Here is an 18,363-nt window from a genome sequence, read left to right on the forward strand (position 1 = left end):
AGTCCGAGGGAGAACGGGGTTTTGTCTTAGCAGCGTGGCTACAGGTGCCGATAGCAGCGAGTATGTGTGTGCGCAGCTTGGTCAAGCCCCTCCCCCTCCCCCCATGGCCCGCCCCTACCCTCTACCCTTCCCCACCTCCTGCTTCTCATTAGCAAAATGACGCACTGGGAAAAGGGCTGAAATGGGGCTTTCTCCCAGGAGGCTATATCTACGTGCCGAGGGTTCATTTCGAGAAAGGCTGCGGATATAACATCCGGAAACCTCCACAAGCCCGTTTAAAGCATCAACAAACCACCATGCCATGGGACCTTTAAAAATCTTGCCAAGTCAAATTTTCTTGTTCTGTTGGCAGATAATTTTGCTTATTTTAAGTAAAATATTCCTCATTTTATTACTTTTTTTTTCTTGTTTTTGTAAGCCGGGTTTTTGCAGCGTATAAGAAATAATAGATAAATTCACCCATATTAAAGATATTTTCTCTCAACAAGAGATCATTTTTTGCAGTGTATGTGATATAATATAATATGATGTGGTATCGCTATACAGTGTGTAGCTACAAAACAGGCAGGCACTTAATATCATGCAGGAACCTTCAGAAAGCCTTGGATGAACATTATACAGCAAGATCAAAGGAAGAAACCTAAACTTCCTTTAGGCCCTGCTCGCTTGGGTAAGTTTATTCAGATGACTGTGTGCGTGATACCGTCATACATGGCTTACCTGCAGTGATCAAAGAAGAAAGAGGAAACAAGAAGAGGAACAGAGTAAGCAGGACAGTAGTAGGAAGTAGCAGACATAACGACGAATGATTATATCTGTAAACCAAGCTATTGTGATGTTAGAGCAGCTTTGGGGCATCGTGTTAATATACAGCGTACAGCATGATAGAAGATAAATGTTAGTCGAGGTATTTTTCCGAGAGAATCTCAGGTGTTGAATCACACTGAGCATTAAAAAAAAATTACAGCACTTGAAGGGCATAATTTGAAATGTTCTTTCATGGCATGATCTGAAAACTTTCCTCTTTACTTCACACTACTCTTCCTAGTGTGGGTTTTTTATTTTATTTTATTTTAGTTTTTGGGGCGGCACGGTGGTGTAGTGGTTAGCGCTGTCGCCTCACAGCAAGAAGGTCCTGGGTTCGAGCCCCATGGCCGGCGAGGGCCTTTCTGTGTGGAGTTTGCATGCTCTCCCCATGTCTGCGTGGGTTTCCTCCGGGTGCTCCGGTTTCCCCCACAGTCCAAAGACATGCAGGTTAGGTTAACTGGTGACTCTAAATTGACCGTAGGTGTGAGTGTGAATGGTTGTCTGTGTCTATGTGTCAGCCCTGTGATGACCTGGCGACTTGTTCAGGGTGTACCCCGCCTTTCGCCCGTAGTCAGCTGGGATAGGCTCCAGCTTGCCTGCGACCCTGTAGAGGGATAAAGCGGCTAGAGATAATGAGATGAGATTTTCGTTTTTAAATTTTATTTATTTATTTAGATGTGTGTAACTCCTGTGTAAAGCATCCTTGGGTTTGTGAAAGGCGCTATATAAATTGAACTTATTATTATTATCCATCCCATCCATCCATCCATCCATCCATCCATCCATCCATTATCTGTAGCCGCTTATCCTGTTCTACAGGGTCGCAGGCAAGCTGGAGCCTATCCCAGCTGACTACGGGCGAGAGGCGGGGTACACCCTGGACAAGTCGCCAGGTCATCACAGGGCTCACACATACAGTGCGTTTACATGCACATAGAGAAAATCGAATTTCTGCCGTTGCTCGACTGAAATCGAAGTTCTAAATGCCATGGAAACACCTTAGCTAGGCTGAAATTGAACCGAACTGGATTTCTCGTAATCGAGCTACACGACCTAGATTATGTGATTTTTGCCGAGCTACTTAGTGCATGTATACCCTATCAAGCTACGTAGTCGAGCTACTTACTTCAGCACTGCCCCTTCCGGAAGTGACGAGTGACGAGACCACAAGCGGGAAACACGACAGCCTCGGTCGGCATGACAACAGTAGTAGCGAGCAGCAGAAGAGGTCAGGAGGAACAAACGAAGAAGAGAAAATGGCGAGCAGAAACGTGCACTTCTGGAGCAATGAGGAGACAGAGTTCATGCTCATTCAGCTTAAGGAGTTGAATATACAGTATTAAAATTCATGGACGGGAGAAAAACGCGCAATGGAGAACACGGAACTGATAACTTTGTTTACACTCTTGAATAGCTCTTCTTCATGACGACAACCGGAAGTGTACCAATACGATGGGGCGTGTAGCGCCACCTGTGGCTCGGGTGCACAACGTACCTCACACAATAGCTCGATTTCCTTGTGTGCATGTAGGATTGGATTTCTCTGGCACCCCTGCTGGGACCCTTAGCTCGATTACCGACAGCAGCTCGATTTGGATGTGCATGTAAACGTACTGATAGAGACAAACAACCATTCACACTCACATTCACACCTACGGTCAATTTAGAGTCACCAGTTAACCTAACCTGCATGTCTTTGGACTGTGGGGGAAACCGGAGCACCCGGAGGAAACCCACGCGGACACGGGGAGAACATGCAAACTCCACACAGAAAGGCCCTCGCCGGCCACGGGGCTCGAACCCGGACCTTCTTGCTGTGAGGCGACAGTGCTAACCACTGCACCACCATGCCGCCCCATTATTATTATTAACCCCGCCGACAGTAGTCGGAGGGGTTATTATTTTCACCTGCGTCAGTCTGTGTGTGTGTGTATCTGTCTGTCTGTCTGTCTGTCTGTGTGTCTGCAAGATATCTCAAGAACCAATTAATCGATTTGGACCAAATTTTGTACATGTGTTGCCAATCACCCAGGAAGGAAACCATTAAATTTTGGAGGTCAAAGGTCAAAGGTCAAGGTCATGGCAGAACTTCGAAATTTTCGCCCAATGTATTTTAATAGGGAAAAAGCGGGGTTTGCACTCGTTAGAGTGTCCCTGTCTAGTTATTATTATTATTATTCAAACACTGTTAAACAGCAGCAGTTACCTTATTGTTATTAAACAGAAAGTGATGCAGCTCTGACGGTAGTGCCGGCAGTAAATCGAATGATAAGTTTATATTAATGTGCTCATTCATTCTAATACGTTATTGTTTCTATAGTAAGTAACTGACACAGGGACTTGTATGACGTGCAATAATATACATAAATATCTACATAATGTAATGCTAATAATGTACATAAAAATGTGCTATTTGACAAAGAAGCTTGAAGTTTTCTGGAAGGAGATGTTTATTTAACATTTATAGAAGGTGTCTCCAGTCAGCGCTTTGTAGCAGTCAGTATGTTTTATACCATGGAAAAGTCTTCAGGACAGAGGAGTTTGTGCTTTCTGGTTTCTTGGTAACATAACAAGCTACACTTTCTTTTTTTTTTATCTTACTGACTTCGAGAGAGAGAGAGAAAAAAGACGCTGGTGAGGAACCAACTGTTTATAAGATTAATTATTTTATCCACATTCACTGGATATGAGCAATCGCACGCTCTGATTGGCTACTCTACTACTAGGCTATCAGCTCATGTACCTCATCAATTACTACAAGGCAATCATTTAATGCTCGTTTAAAAATATCAATCAGTCTACAATATCACATGATACAATTTATGTCTGAGTTTATAAAACATGCTTGGTTGTCTTCTTATTTACTTCTACTGGATGTTACAAACAAACTTTGGATACTGTTTTTCCCCCCTCATTAATCTCTCTGTAGTTGATGGGAATGCCGATGTTTACATGGAAAACCAGCTCGTGAAATGAACGTGTTGAGTAAACACGCAGGAATTAAGTGGCACATCTGCTGCTTATTGGTCTCTCTTCTACCAATATTTAACACTTATTCGCTGAAGGTGAAGGGAATATCGGCGATTATTCTATCCACATTCACTGGATACGAGCAATCGCGCACTATGATTGGCTACTCTACTACTAGGATATCAGTTCCAGGGGCGATTTCTCAGAGACAACAAGGGAAGCCGAGCTTCCCCTAAAATTCTCTCCGCAAACTGCGGCGTCTACGACGTTGAATTCTCATTAAAACAATAACTTGCATAACATAATATATGCCCAAGATTGTATTTATGTTCATAACTATCCTGTAACTTATTTGAGTGATGTCTGACCAACTTGCAGTTCGCTACGAGAATCACCTTTGCTGCCAGGCTGTAACCTTTCTTATTTCAATGGGCTCTATGGACTGGCAGCAGTGTTGCCAGATTGGGCGGTTTTAAGTGCATTTTGGCGGGTTTTGAACATATTTTGGGATGGAAAACGTCAGCAGTATCTGGCAACACTGACTGGCAGCCGGGTATCCGTTGCAGTCTATGAGACGGCTCTGAACAGCCAATTTTGGCTAGTTGTTATTGGTTAAAATCAACAAAATCGTCACTTCCAGGGAAGCCGGGCTTCTCTGGGACTAAACGAGACAGTGGGAGGGACAAGAAGCCAGTATGATAAAGGATTATTGGAGGTAGTGTTTGAAAGACATGAGGAGGGCGGTACTTCGGCGAGGAACACGGAAGTATGATCAGTCAGTCCCTAGCGGATGTCGAGAAAGTGTAGTCGTGTGTTAAAGTGCTGTCCGAATTTCTTTTCATATAAACGGTTCTTCTCATTGATGTCTCTGTACATTACTCTGTAAATAAATGTAAATATTACTCGTTGTGCTCTGTTAACTTTCATCCATTCTATCAGTTTGATCATTCGTGAATTCACTCGTTTATTTCATTTGTAGTTCAATCTGGTTGTAGGCTAGCTTGAGCCTTATTGGGATCTGCAGTGCTAGCTGCTAACAGAAATTGGTAAAGTCTCTGGAAAGCACAACCAGCTGGTATGACAGGGTCACAGACCATTTTCTGGAAAAGGAGCGGAGGGCAGAATTTGTGTATAAATAGTGTTCATGTTCATGAATCTGAAGTGTGTATATTGTTCAGTAATGTTAAGAGAATGGTGGGCTCTGTGTTATAGGTTATACCTGGGTATGATATTCAAGGTTCTGTGTGTTGCGTAGCCTACCTGGTTATGAATTTCCAGACTGTGTTGCAGAAGATGTTCAAGGATGTGTTGCACAGCTGGGTGTTGTGTTAAAGACTCTGTGTTGCATATCAGGGTATGATGTTCAAGGCTCTTCGTTGAATAGCCAGTGATTTTTGGATGTTTGATATTTTTGATTAAGGATATGAGGCACTAGCCTGGCAAGCCAGACTATAACATGAAATGTACAAGCAAAAATACTTTCTGCCACTAGGTAGGGTTGTCTAGTTCACTATGCTAATGGGGCACACCTTTCTATGCTTTGATATCCGGCCTACAGGTTTTACGATGAATGCGTAAAATGGGCTTCCCCTGTTTTAAAAACCAGCAGCCGCCACTGATTCAGTTCATATACCGTGAGTAGAAAAACAAAATGGCAGAGCGTGTTGCTGAACCAACCAAGGACGAAATAAAAACTCTACTCGAAAATAAAACACCCAAAAATACAAACAAGCAATAAAATATAGAATGAAAGTATTTGATGGTAAGAACGTATCTTTTTTTTATTTTTCAAGAATTATTATTATCGCATTTTTCAGAAATTGCTACTGTCATTTCGCCGGTTTGTTTACATTCTAAGCGGAAATTATTTTGTCGGACGTTTTGTATAAAGTTTTTATTTATCGAATTTGCAAAAAATAAAAATAAAAATGCTCCGTTTCTCAAAATCCAGTGAATACGGATAGAATAAAACAGTTATTCCACTCAATCTCGTCGTACATGGATTATAGCCAACTTGGTGCTACGCACCTTGCCAGCTATCAGCCCATGTACGACTCGATTTCGTGGAATAGCTGTTAAATATACTTTCTATAAATGGTTAAAAAAAGCGTGATGTATCATTTATTTAAAATTGTAAGATTCTCTGTCATAAAATACTCTGCTTCATGTTGGCTCGCATTATACCTACCCATCCAATTATAGATTATGTTCTGTTGTGGATTATTTTCCTAAAATGGCACATCCCGTGATGTTTTAACCCTTACTTAATGGTCAGGTGATTTCTTAGGCATCGTATTAATTTCTTTCACTTTGCACTAATTTGTGGATTTGAGATGACACAAAAACAAAGACATGGGCTGCATTCCAAATGGCTCCCTGCTTTGTATTATCGCACATCCCAAGGGGTATATATATGTTATTAAAGATATTTGCTGGCTAATGTTATTGCTATTGTTATTAATATTTAACACTGACAGACGCTCCATTCCAGCTACTGAACTGTGTATTTATGTGTGTAGTTGAATTTCCAGCGTAAAGTAGGAGTGATGTACTGCCGGGCGGGACAGAGTACAGAGGAAGACATGTATAATAACGAGAGTGCTGGGTCGGCATTTGACGAGTTCCTGGACCTGCTGGGAGAAAGAGTGAGACTGAAGGGCTGGGAGAAATACAGAGCACAGCTCGACAACAGGAGTGAGAAAAATGCAAACATATACTCACCACAACAGAAATAACACCTTAATGTTATATAAAGTGTACAACATAAGATGCAGATGTATGTGTAAGCATTAGTGGTCAAAAGCATACTTTGGCTTTTTGCCTAAGAAGAACGGAGATGTGCTTGGATGAGCCTAAATACAGTATTTATGCATTTACAAATTTTTCCTTCTGTTTTCACAGCGGATTCCACTGGGACACACTCTCTATACACACGTTATCAAGATTATGAGATCATGTTCCATGTTTCCACCATGCTCCCATACACAGCCAACAACACTCAGCAGGTAAACATGACATAACATCATAAGAGACCAATAGACAGCCAAATAATGACAAAGAAATGAAATATCGCAAATAACAGATTTTCTGCTTTAGTCTCATTAAAGAATCTGTTTTATATTGTGTGATTTCAGTAGTCTAAGATCACAATGTCACACTGTACAACAGTATTGTAGTCGAGTCACTAAACCTCAAGTTCGAGTCAAGTCCAAGTCATTAAAGAAAATTTCGAGTCCGAATCGAGTCCGAGAACAAGACTCCAACCGCACCATTTGACGGTGGCTGTTGCTGCTTTTATGTGAAAGCGTCTCCGCTACTGTGTCGGACTAACGTTCCTGCTCGACTGCCCCGTTTTAGTTAACAGGCTACAGATAAAAAGCTTGTTCATCGCTAAGCAAGCCCCGCCCACTATCAACAGGGCAAATAACATGAGAGAGGGTTAACACTAGCTAGTTCATCGCTCAGCAAGCAAGCCCCGCCCACTATCAACAGAGCAATGAACATAGCGCGTCACTTCCTTCTCTGGGTGGAGTCTTGCTAAATGGCGATTGAAGTTCAAGGTTGTCCCCGTCGTGTCGTCTCCTTGATAGTTCTTCTACATATGGAACACATCTCATCTCATCTCATTATCTCTAGCCGCTTTATCCTGTTCTACAGGGTCGCAGGCAAGCTGGAGCCTATCCCAGCTGACTACGGGCGAAAGGCGGGGTACACCCTGGACAAGTCGCCAGGTCATCACAGGGCTGACACATAGACACAGACAACCATTCACACTCACATTCACACCTACGGTCAATTTGGAGTCACCAGTTAACCTAACCTGCATGTCTTTGGACTGTGGGGGAAACCGGAGCACCCGGAGGAAACCCACGCGGACACGGGGAGAACATGCAAACTCCACACAGAAAGGCCCTCGCCGGCCACGGGGCTCGAACCCAGGACCTTCTTGCTGTGAGACGACAGCGCTAACCACTACACCACCGTGCCGCCCGGTATAATACTGTAGTAGCAATTATATTTAGAGAATACACATTTTAAAGGGCGAAGAAAGAGGATTTTGGAGCTATTTATGGCTTGGTAAAAGAGGACAACAAGAAATGGTCATTCTACAAAGTGAGCCTGAGGATATTTTTTTTACATCTATTAGCTTTGCTCATATGCAACAGGCATGTAGGCTGGTTAAATAAATAATGTCAACAAGTCAAACATAAACAGGTGATTTTGCGTTTTGGGTTTCCATCAGGGGCGGCATGGTGGTGTAGTGGTTAGCGCTGTCGCCTCACAGCAAGAAGGTCCGGGTTCGAGCCCCGTGGCTGGCGAGGGCCTTTCTGTGCGGAGTTTGCATGTTCTCCCCGTGTCCGCGTGGGTTTCCTCCGGGTGCTGCGGTTTCCCCCACAGTCCAAAGACATGCAGGTTAGGTTAACTGGTGACTCTAAATTGAGCGTAGGTGTGAATGTGAGTGTGAATGGTTGTCTGTGTCTATGTGTCAGCCCTGTGATGACCTGGCGACTTGTCCAGGGTGTACCCCGCCTTTCGCCCATAGTCAGCTGGGATAGGCTCCAGTTTGCCTGCGACCCTGTAGAACAGGATAAAGCGGCTAGAGATAATGAGATGAGATGAGATGGGTTTCCATCAGCCCATGCTGTCTTTCTGTTGTTCGCTTTTAGCCCAGCATCGTATCAGTGTTCAGATTTTAATAAAAATATTTCTGACACTGCCCAAACTTTGTCGTTAAATCCATCTGAGAGCACATCTCATTATGTGTCCTAAGATCAGTGGCTCAACTCTATTAATAACTCCAAAATAATTATTTTACAATATGTGACTTTTTCATCTGTAAGAGTCAAAAATCGTACAGTGTAAACCGGACTTAAGATTTTGCAGACATCCGTGGCCGGGAGCCAAGGGAACAAAAATGGCAGTGCTTTCTGGGTGGGAGGGATGGCATTGCTTTCTCTCCACTGTCAATCACAGAGACAGGAGCCAATCATGTGCATCCGTGAGCTTATGCATGAACGCAGGCAGCTCTTTCCTCAAAGAGTGTTATGCTGCTTTGTGATACAACATTATCAGTTTGAAAAGATGTAGTTGGCTGGCTTCATGTGTCTCAGAAGAAGCACGTGTGAGCCTTCAGTATCTGTTGTATGATATGGGAGCGCTGACTGGTGGGTGAGAATTGGCAGGTGAACAAATTGGAGAGGAAATGGGGGGAAAAAAGCCTGCCAGTGTTTAAGGTCATTAAATTGCAAAATCAGATCCTGTTTAAGATGCCAGTCACTGACCTGTCAGAAGTGGTGACAGAACATCAGAGAGAACTATTGGTAATGGTTCCTGGCTGCATACCAAAAAAGGAGATAAACGCTTTCCTCTGAATAAAGGCTTTTTAGCAGCATACGCTCCCTTTTTATTATCGCAGACCTTTCTGAGATGCTTTATTTAATACAATCCCTGTATCCGAAATCGCTCACTCGTTCACTACTCCCTACATAGGGAATTACTCTATAGAGGACTATATAGTGAGCTCATTGGTCAAATGAAGAAGGTGGGTTTTCAACATAATAAACACATGCATGTATTTTTGTGTTGACATCAATATGCTGTTGCAAAATATTACTCTCAAAACATGTGCACACACACCTCTCAAGCCATCATGCTTTAAAAACAACAACAACAAAAAAAGAAAAATGCAGGCAGGCACTGCCTGGCCAAAAAAAAGTCACCGTTTGGATCTAAATACTGCCGTGATTAATGTGTTTCAGCTGGCAAAAATTATTTTAACCCTAACTGATGCAGTGAGGGGTGGCACGGTGGTGTAGTGGTTAGCGCTGTCGCCTCACAGCAAGAAGGTCCGGGTTCGAGCCCCGTGGCCGGCGAGGGCCTTTCTGTGCAGAGTTTGCATGTTCTCCCCGTGTCCGCGTGGGTTTCCTCCGGGTGCTCCGGTTTCCCCCACAGTCCAAAGACATGCAGGTTAGGTTAACTGGTGACTCTAAATTGACCGTAGGTGTGAATGTGAGTGTGAATGGTTGTCTGTGTCTATGTGTCAGCCCTGTGATGACCTGGCGACTTGTCCAGGGTATACCCCGCCTTTCGCCCGTAGTCAGCTGGGATAGGCTCCAGCTTGCCTGCGACCCTGTAGAAGGATAAAGCGGCTAGAGATAATGAGATGAGATGAGAATGAAATCCATATTATACTGAGCGCGTTTCCGACATTAATCAATACAAAGTACCTGCATCTTTCAGTTCTTTTAAATCAAGGCTGAATACTTTCTTCTTTGCCGCTGCCTTTTCATCTCATCTCATTATCTCTAGCCGCTTTATCCTGTTCTACAGCGTCGCAGGCAAGCTGGAGCCTATCCCAGCTGACTACGGGTGAAAGGCGGGGTACACCCTGGACAAGTCGCCAGGTCATCACAGGGCTGACACATAGACACAGACAACCATTCACACTCACATTCACACCTACGGTCAATTTAGAGTCACCAGTTAACCTAACCTGCATGTCTTTGGACTGTGGGGGAAACCGGAGCACCCGGAGGAAACCCACGCGGACACGGGGAGAACATGCAAACTCCGCACAGAAAGGCCCTCGCCGGCCATGGGGCTCGAACCCGGACCTTCTTGCTGTGAGGCAACAGCTCCAACCACTACACCACCGTGCCGCCCCCGCTGCCTTTTATTAAATCAAATTTGAGACGTTTAATTTGATTTCTTTCAGTGCGACCGCAATGCATGATGGGATATATTGCTTTGGTTAGTGACCACTACTTTTCGTGATGCATTGCGGGATACTTTGAGTGCACTATATAGGGTGTAATAATCCTCACTATTGTTTCGGACAGCACTACAAAATGGCGTCCTCACTATATAGTGCCCTATATAGTGAGTAGGGAGCGATTTCAGACACAGGGTTAGTAATGTTTGTTGGATTATCTTGTGCATTCTCAGGTTAACTTTTCTGCTATATTACTGAACATCTGTCTGAACATCTGTCTTTTTTTTTTTCTTGCAGTTACTGAGGAAGAGACATATAGGGAACGATATTGTGACGATAGTCTTCCAGGAGCCAGGAGCGATGCCGTTCACCCCCAAAGCCATTCGCTCTCACTTCCAGCACGTGTTTATAATCATCCAAGTGCACGAGCCCTGCACGGAAAACACCTACTATCGGTAAGAGTGATCAGATAACAACGTCCACTACAAGCCGTTGAGAGCAGAAATCAATGAACTCTATTCACAGCAGACTACAGTGTTACACATATCAAAACAAAACTCCAAGTATTCTGAACATACAACCCCGATTCCAAAAAAGTTGGGACAAAGTACAAATTGTAAATAAAAACGGAATGCAACGATGTGGAAGTTTCAAAATTCCATATTTTATTCAGAATAGAACATAGATGACATATCAAATGTTTAAACTGAGAAAATGTATCATTTAAAGAGAAAAATTAGGTGATTTTAAATTTCATGACAACAACACATCTCAAAAAAGTTGGGACAAGGCCATGTTTACCACTGTGAGACATCCCCTTTTCTCTTTACAACAGTCTGTAAACGTCTGGGGACTGAGGAGACAAGTTGCTCAAGTTTAGGGATAGAAATGTTAACACATTCTTGTCTAATGTAGGATTCTAGTTGCTCAACTGTCTTAGGTCTTTTTTGTTGTATCTTCCGTTTTATGATGCGCCAAATGTTTTCTATGGGTGAAAGATCTGGACTGCAGCCTGGCCAGTTCAGTACCCGGACCCTTCTTCTACACAGCCATGATGCTGTAATTGATGCAGTATGTGGTTTGGCATTGTCATGTTGGAAAATGCAAGGTCTTCCCTGAAAGAGACGTCATCTGGATGGGAGCATATGTTGCTCTAGAACCTGGATATACCTTTCAGCATTGATGGTGTCTTTCCAGATGTGTAAGCTGCCCATGCCACACACACTAATGCAACCCCATACCATCAGAGATGCAGGCTTCTGAACTGAGCGCTGATAACAACTCGGGTCGTCCTTCTCCTCTTTAGTCCGAATGACACGGCGTCCCTGATTTCCATAAAGAACTTCAAATTTTGATTTGTCTGACCACAGAACAGTTTTCCACTTTGCCACAGTCCATTTTAAATGAGCCTTGGCCCAGAGAAGACGTCTGCGCTTCTGGATCATGTTTAGATACGGCTTCTTCTTTGAACTATAGAGTTTTAGCTGGCAACGGCGGGTGGCACGGTGAATTGTGTTCACAGATAATGTTCTCTGGAAATATTCCTGAGCCCATTTTGTGATTTCCAATACAGAAGCATGCCTGTATGTGATGCAGTGCCGTCTAAGGGCCCGAAGATCACGGGCACCCAGTATGGTTTTCCGGCCTTGACCCTTACGCACAGAGATTCTTCCAGATTCTCTGAATCTTTTGATGATATTATGCACTGTAGATGATGATATGTTCAAACTCTTTGCAATTTTACACTGTCGAACTCCTTTCTGATATTGCTCCACTATTTGTCGGCGCAGAATTAGGGGGATTGGTGATCCTCTTCCCATCTTTACTTCTGAGAGCCGCTGCCACTCCAAGATGCTCTTTTTATACCCAGTCATGTTAATGACCTATTGCCAATTGACCTAACGAGTTGCAATTTGGTCCTCCAGCTGTTCCTTTTTTGTATCATTAACTTTTCCAGCCTCTTATTGCCCCTGTCCCAACTTTTTTGAGATGTGTTGCTGTCATGAATTTTCAAATGAGCCAATATTTGGCATGAAATTTCAAAATGTCTCACTTTCGACATTTGATATGTTGTCTATGTTCTATTGTGAATACAATATCAGTTTTTGAGATTTGTAAATTATTGCATTCCGTTTTTATTTACAATTTCTACTTTGTCCCAACTTTTTTGGAATCGGGGTTGTATTAAAAAAAAAAAACATACAGAGTTAACGGAGCTGATTTATAGAAAATGGTCACTCTGTGCTATTGCAGTTAGGCTAACTTAATTTATTTGTATGTCTTTGACTAATTAGTACAAGATGCACAAATTAGGGCAAGGGAAAGGACCCAAAGCAGATGGTCTTATCCTCAGATATACAGTCAGCTCCAGAATTATTGGCACACCCAAGAAGAAAAAGGTTATAAGAAATGTCCTTGTGGTTAAATAGCTTAATATCGCAGTGACATTTTGTGAGAAATCTAACGTTTAATTGAAGTGATGTGGATGCAGCAAATGAGTACTTGGTATTTGTGTGATCATTGCACAGTGAGAGCAGTGTGGGATGAGAATAAATTCATTATTTATCAGTGAAATGGCAGTTGGAAATGGGAGAAGTGACCTGACATAACGGTCTTTTTGTGTGTTTTTGTTTCCTCAAACGTGTCTGAGACTATAGGGCATAATATTCATATTGACTAGTTTCCTGTTTCTATGATACAATTGTTTGACAATTCTGGTATTTAATTGTTCATTTTCCCCCACCCAAACGAAGTTTGGCGGGGGATATAGAAACAGGTTCTGTCCGTCCAGTCACGTTTTCGTTTCCAGGCCATATCTTTAAAACTACTGAAGATATCTTCATGAAACTTTGTATACATATCAAGCAACACATGAACTGCTGTCTTTTGCTGTTTTGTATTTTTGAATAAAAATATTTTTCAAATTTTTACATAAAAAATAGATTTTCACTTAGTTTCTAAGAGCAGTGTTCGTTTCCGGAGCATATATCCAAAACTATTCATGATACGGATTTGAAACTTGGTATACATGTTAACAAGGTGATGTACTGTAGATGTGCCTTTTTGTACTAAGAAATTTGAGAAATTTTAATTTTTCATATTTCCATGGAAACACTTTCAGACTTAGGCCAAGTTTACATTAGACCGTATCTGTCTCGTTTTCTTCGCGGATGCACTGTGCGTTTACATTAAACTGCCTGGAAACGCCAGGAAACGGGAATCCGCCAGGGTCCACGTATTCAATCCAGATCGTGTCAGCTCCGGTGCTGTGTAAACATTGAGGATACGCGGATACGCTGTGCTGAGCTCTAGCTGGCGTCGTCATTGGACAACGTCACTGTGACATCCACCTTCCTGATTCGCTGGCGTTGGTCATGTGACGCGACTGCTGAAAAACGGCGCGGACTTCCACCTTGTATCACCTTTCATTAAAGAGTATAAAAGTATGAAAATACTGCAAATACTGATGCAAATACTGCCCATTGTGTAGTTATGATTGTCTTTAGGCTTGCCATCCTTCCACTTGCAAGTGGTAAGTGATATGCGCTGGGATCACACACACAGCGGCTCAGTCCCGAATCATAGCTTGTGCACTTCACTCGCGCGCTCTGTGAGCTGCGCAAGGCCGGAGTGCGCACCCTCCAGAGGGCACTCGCTGTTCAGGGCGGAGTGATTTGGAGCGCAGGATGCCTGCGGAGCCGAGCGTATCTGTGTATTGGTGTTGCTGTGTGCAGGCGAATCGTGTATTGGTGTTGCTGTGTGCACACTAATCGTTTTAAAAACGTTAATCTGATGATCCGCTGATACGGTCTAATGTAAACATGGGCTTAGTCTCTCAGGTTAGTCTTAGGGGTAGGCTTTGTTTCCGGAGCAGAACTTGAAAACTATGAGTGGTATGGTCTTGAAAGTTGGTATACATGTTAACAAGGTGATGCATACGTGCCTTTTGATACTAAGAAATGTGAGAAATTTTAATTTTTAGTTCACCTGGACCAAAGGTCTGGTGGGTTTATACCATGGGCTGCTGAGGTCAGTGTAAAGAGATCGGGTCGGATTCCTGCAGCAGAACTTGAAAAACGTGACAAATAATATCTTGAAACTTGGTATATAGTTGGTATGTAGGGCGGGGGATATAGAGGTATTTCACCTGACGTCACAGGGTCACGTGACGCCCCAGTGTCCACCATTTTGGACGGCAAGCTAGCTAATGTCAACAACAGTAGCTAGTATGTTACTGTAGCAATATTTACGTTCAGTCATTTGGATGACTGTTAAAACCTTTCAGTCTCAAGTTTTTCCTTTACTGGATTTACTAGTTTACTGAGCGAGCGCGCGATGGCTCCCGGCTCGGCCGAGCGCGCTAGCTCAGTAAACTAGTAAATACAGTAAAGGAAAAACTTGAGACTGAAAGGTTTTAACAGTCATCCAAATGACTGAACGTAAACATTGCTACAGTAACATACTAGCTATGATGTTGTTGACATTAGCTAGTGCTAACAGCTAGTTGCTAATACACTGCTACAACTACACCGACCCTAATAATACAGTTCTTGGTCATTGCCTGGTAACAGCAAATTTATAACGGGCCATGTCTCAACAGACTAAGAAGTTATTTCAATGACATTTAATAACATTTTGTTTATCCTGAGGACCGAAAGTAAATGAAAATGTGAACAAACCTTAGCTGTAATAAGATGGCGACCACCGGCTCCAGGGACGACCCGCTGATGTAGGCATGTTACCCAGCCTGACACACAATATTTGTAGGCATCCAAACTCTTATACGCTTTCAGATCAATACCTGTGTATGGCGATGGGTTTTTAACGGCATAGGTACACAGATCATGTGGACCGAAGTCAGGTAAAGACGAGGGCTTCGTGTACTTCCGTACGTCAGTGAACAATCCTGGTGGAAGCAGGTAAACGTCGTTCTCTAAGCCTGCTAACCTCAATTTTTGCAAATACCTCTCCCTCTGCTCGCCCTGTAAATGCCCTACGTCGCTGGATAGTGAAGGTGTTTTCTGCATCTCGCTCCTTTTTCTTTTATGTTTTTCGCTTGTCGCCTTCCTCGCATTCAGACTGATTCGAGCCGTGACCTCCAAAATGGCAGCATCACATGACTTGGTCACGTGAGTGAAATACCTCAATAGATGACCTCTGTCTGCTTGTTTTAATTGGTTCAGTTCATTATGTGATGTTTTCTGCATAATGTCTTATTCAAATTTATAGCCAACTAAGTTGTTCTGGTTTGTTATCAATTATTTTGTCTGTCATATTCAGGTAGTAGCTGAGCAAAGTAGCATATTTATATTTATTTCGGGTGACATAATATTGCACATCCAAAACTGTGCTGGTTTTGGGCTACACAAGGGCTGCTAATAGGTGGTAATTTTATCTAAAGTGCATCGAAATGAGTTTGAATATATCTGTGCTGACAGATTTTGTTGTCACACTCCTTGTTGTGTCAGTGGACATTAGTGTGGGTGTCTCATTTGTGACAACCGCAACAGCATCTGGCCAAATACAGGAAGAAGTTGGTTTATGCCAAAGCAGATTAGACACACTGGTGTTACAGTGCTTGCAACGATGTTAAAATAGAGACCTTTGATTTAGTCATTGCTAGTGATGGCTGCCAGCAGCGTCGTTAACGAGTCAGCTACTGACCAACTGCAATTTAAGCTTTTTTTAAACGTTTAAGTTAAGTTGATCCTCTGTATGTCTTTCCCTATGCATTTGTTAGAGTTGCTGTTACTCGCTCCAAGGACATCCCTCTTTTTGGCCCACTTTTCCCCAAAGGTGCTCGCTTTCCACGCTCGCAGGCTTTCCGTGACTTCCTGCTCGCCAAGGCCATAAATGCTGAAAATGCGGCTGAGAAATCAGAGAAGTTCCGCTCAATGGCCACACGTACGCGTCAGGAATACCTAAAGGACCTGGCAGAGAACTACGTCACCACTACAACTATTGATTCATCCACCAAGTTTCCCATGCTTTCACTGGGAGGCAAACGCAAAGACAAGCTCAAGGGTGCGAAAGGAGCAGAGCTTCACAGTGCCGGCGCTCTGGTATGGGCCGTCTGTGCCAGCCAGGATGATGAAGGGCACAAACTGGCCTGTCTGCTGGGCATCTCAGCCGAATCTGTGGTGCTGATTGAGCGCTGCAGCAAACAAGTCATCTTTAATTGCTCGTGCCGTGACGTGATCGGGTGGAAGGCAGTGACCGAGACTGGCATCAAGGGTGGGCCTTGTCTGGATATTTTCTACGAGAGGGGCGAGGCTATCTCGATTACAGTGCCAGAAAGCCAGATGGAGGATATTAAAGAGGTGGTGCAGAGGCTTGAGGTGAGGATTGATACTCATTAATCATCGCTGGTACTGAGCTGATGACTCTTTTCAACACTTTTTTTTTTTTCCATTATGTTTTTTTGAGTTGGGTTAAAGACTCACTAATCTAAACCTGCATTCATATTAGCGAGCAGCAAAAGATTTATTTATTTCCTGTGGAGTTGTGAAATGATTCTGATATCAGTGACAAATGAAATATGATAAATGAAAATGATTTACGATGCGCTGAAGTGACAAACCAAATGATTAAATGAGGAATGAGTTCCATTTAGTCGTATGCTGTGGGTTGTCCAGTTTCTGTTCTCAGGATCTTTAGTTCCTGTCTGCTTTTCCGTGCACTTTTTTCAACAAGAAAAGAGAAGGAAAAAAAACGCCACTAATAATTATTATTGCCGTTGTTGTTGTTGTTGTTGTTGCGCTTTACATATATGACAAGGTTAAGTAGTATTCATTATCAATCAAAAATAAGTAAACAAGCTAAAATCATTCATGAACTGACTATAAATCCATCCATTCATTCATTCATCTTCAGTAACTGATTTATTCTGCTCTCTCTCGCTCTCACACACACACACACACACACACACACACACACACTCTCTCACACTCTTACAGTCCTTCATACCTCACGGAATTTTTTTTAAATAAAAATATAAAACATATTAAATAAGATGGGCGGCACGGTGGTGTAGTGGTTAGCGCTGTCGCCTCACAGCAAGAAGGTCCTGGGTTCGAGCCCCGTGGCCGGCGAGGGCCTTTCTGTGCGGAGTTTGCATGTTCTCCCCGTGTCCGCATGGGTTTCCTCCGGGTGCTCCGGTTTCCCCCACAGTCCAAAGACATGCAGGTTAGGTTAACTGGTGACTCTAAATCGACCGTAGGTGTGAATGTGAGTGTGAATGGTTGTTTGTGTCTATGTGTCAGCCCTGCGATGACCTGACGACTTGTCCAGGGTGTACCCCGCCTTTCACCCGTAGTCAGCTGGGATAGGCTCCAGCTTGCCTGCGACCCTGTAGAACAGGATAAAGCGGCTAGAGATAATGAGATGAGATGAGATTAAATAAGATAAGATCCAGTAATTATAAACAGGCCAATTATATTTTAATCTAGATTATGACATTATTGTGATTATTATGTTGTAGCTGGTGACACGAGGTTGTGAAGCACGTGAAGTCACCCCTTTGAGGGACACCACGGGTCAGCCAGGCTTCCTGATGAATGCAGAAGGCTTCGTGACGGAGCTGCAGCGCTTCGGTTACGCCGAGAGTGGAGGCCTACAGATGGACGCACGCGTGGTAAGACTCTGCGGCCACACGCTCGTCCACCTCAGCCAGGACGAGAGAACGAGGCTGCTGCGTACGGCACCTAAAATTCACATCACCGTCATCCCACCTGACGAAAACGGCAAGCCACGCAGGTGAGACAGTGAAAGAGAGAAGGAAAAAGGTGAATGATTTTGAAATGAAATGATCAATGATCTTGATATTAGGAAAGAAAAGGAAAATGCAGATGATTATGGTCAGGTTTTTAAAAATG

General features: G+C 43.3%; 1 protein-coding gene across 9 annotated transcripts in view; it reads left to right on the forward strand.

Annotated features, from left to right (window-relative positions):
- The window catches only part of zmp:0000001168 (signal-induced proliferation-associated 1-like protein 2), a 182,821-nt gene that overhangs the window by 103,391 nt on the left and 61,067 nt on the right, over positions 1-18,363 (forward strand). For all 9 annotated transcript variants that reach the window (XR_009651837.1, XR_009651838.1, XR_009651836.1 and 6 more), the window contains 5 exons: positions 6,297-6,471; positions 6,679-6,782; positions 10,787-10,944; positions 16,230-16,827; positions 17,970-18,244. Coding sequence is in view for 6 of the 9 variants with exons in the window: in XM_060912398.1 (XP_060768381.1) it covers positions 6,297-6,471; positions 6,679-6,782; positions 10,787-10,944; positions 16,230-16,827; positions 17,970-18,244 (1,310 nt within the window). In the remaining 3 variants the exon portion in view is untranslated. The remainder of the gene's footprint in view (positions 1-6,296; positions 6,472-6,678; positions 6,783-10,786; positions 10,945-16,229; positions 16,828-17,969; positions 18,245-18,363) is intronic.

Source organism: Neoarius graeffei, chromosome 28 (assembly GCF_027579695.1).
Source record: "Neoarius graeffei isolate fNeoGra1 chromosome 28, fNeoGra1.pri, whole genome shotgun sequence".
NCBI lineage: Eukaryota > Metazoa > Chordata > Actinopteri > Siluriformes > Ariidae > Neoarius > Neoarius graeffei.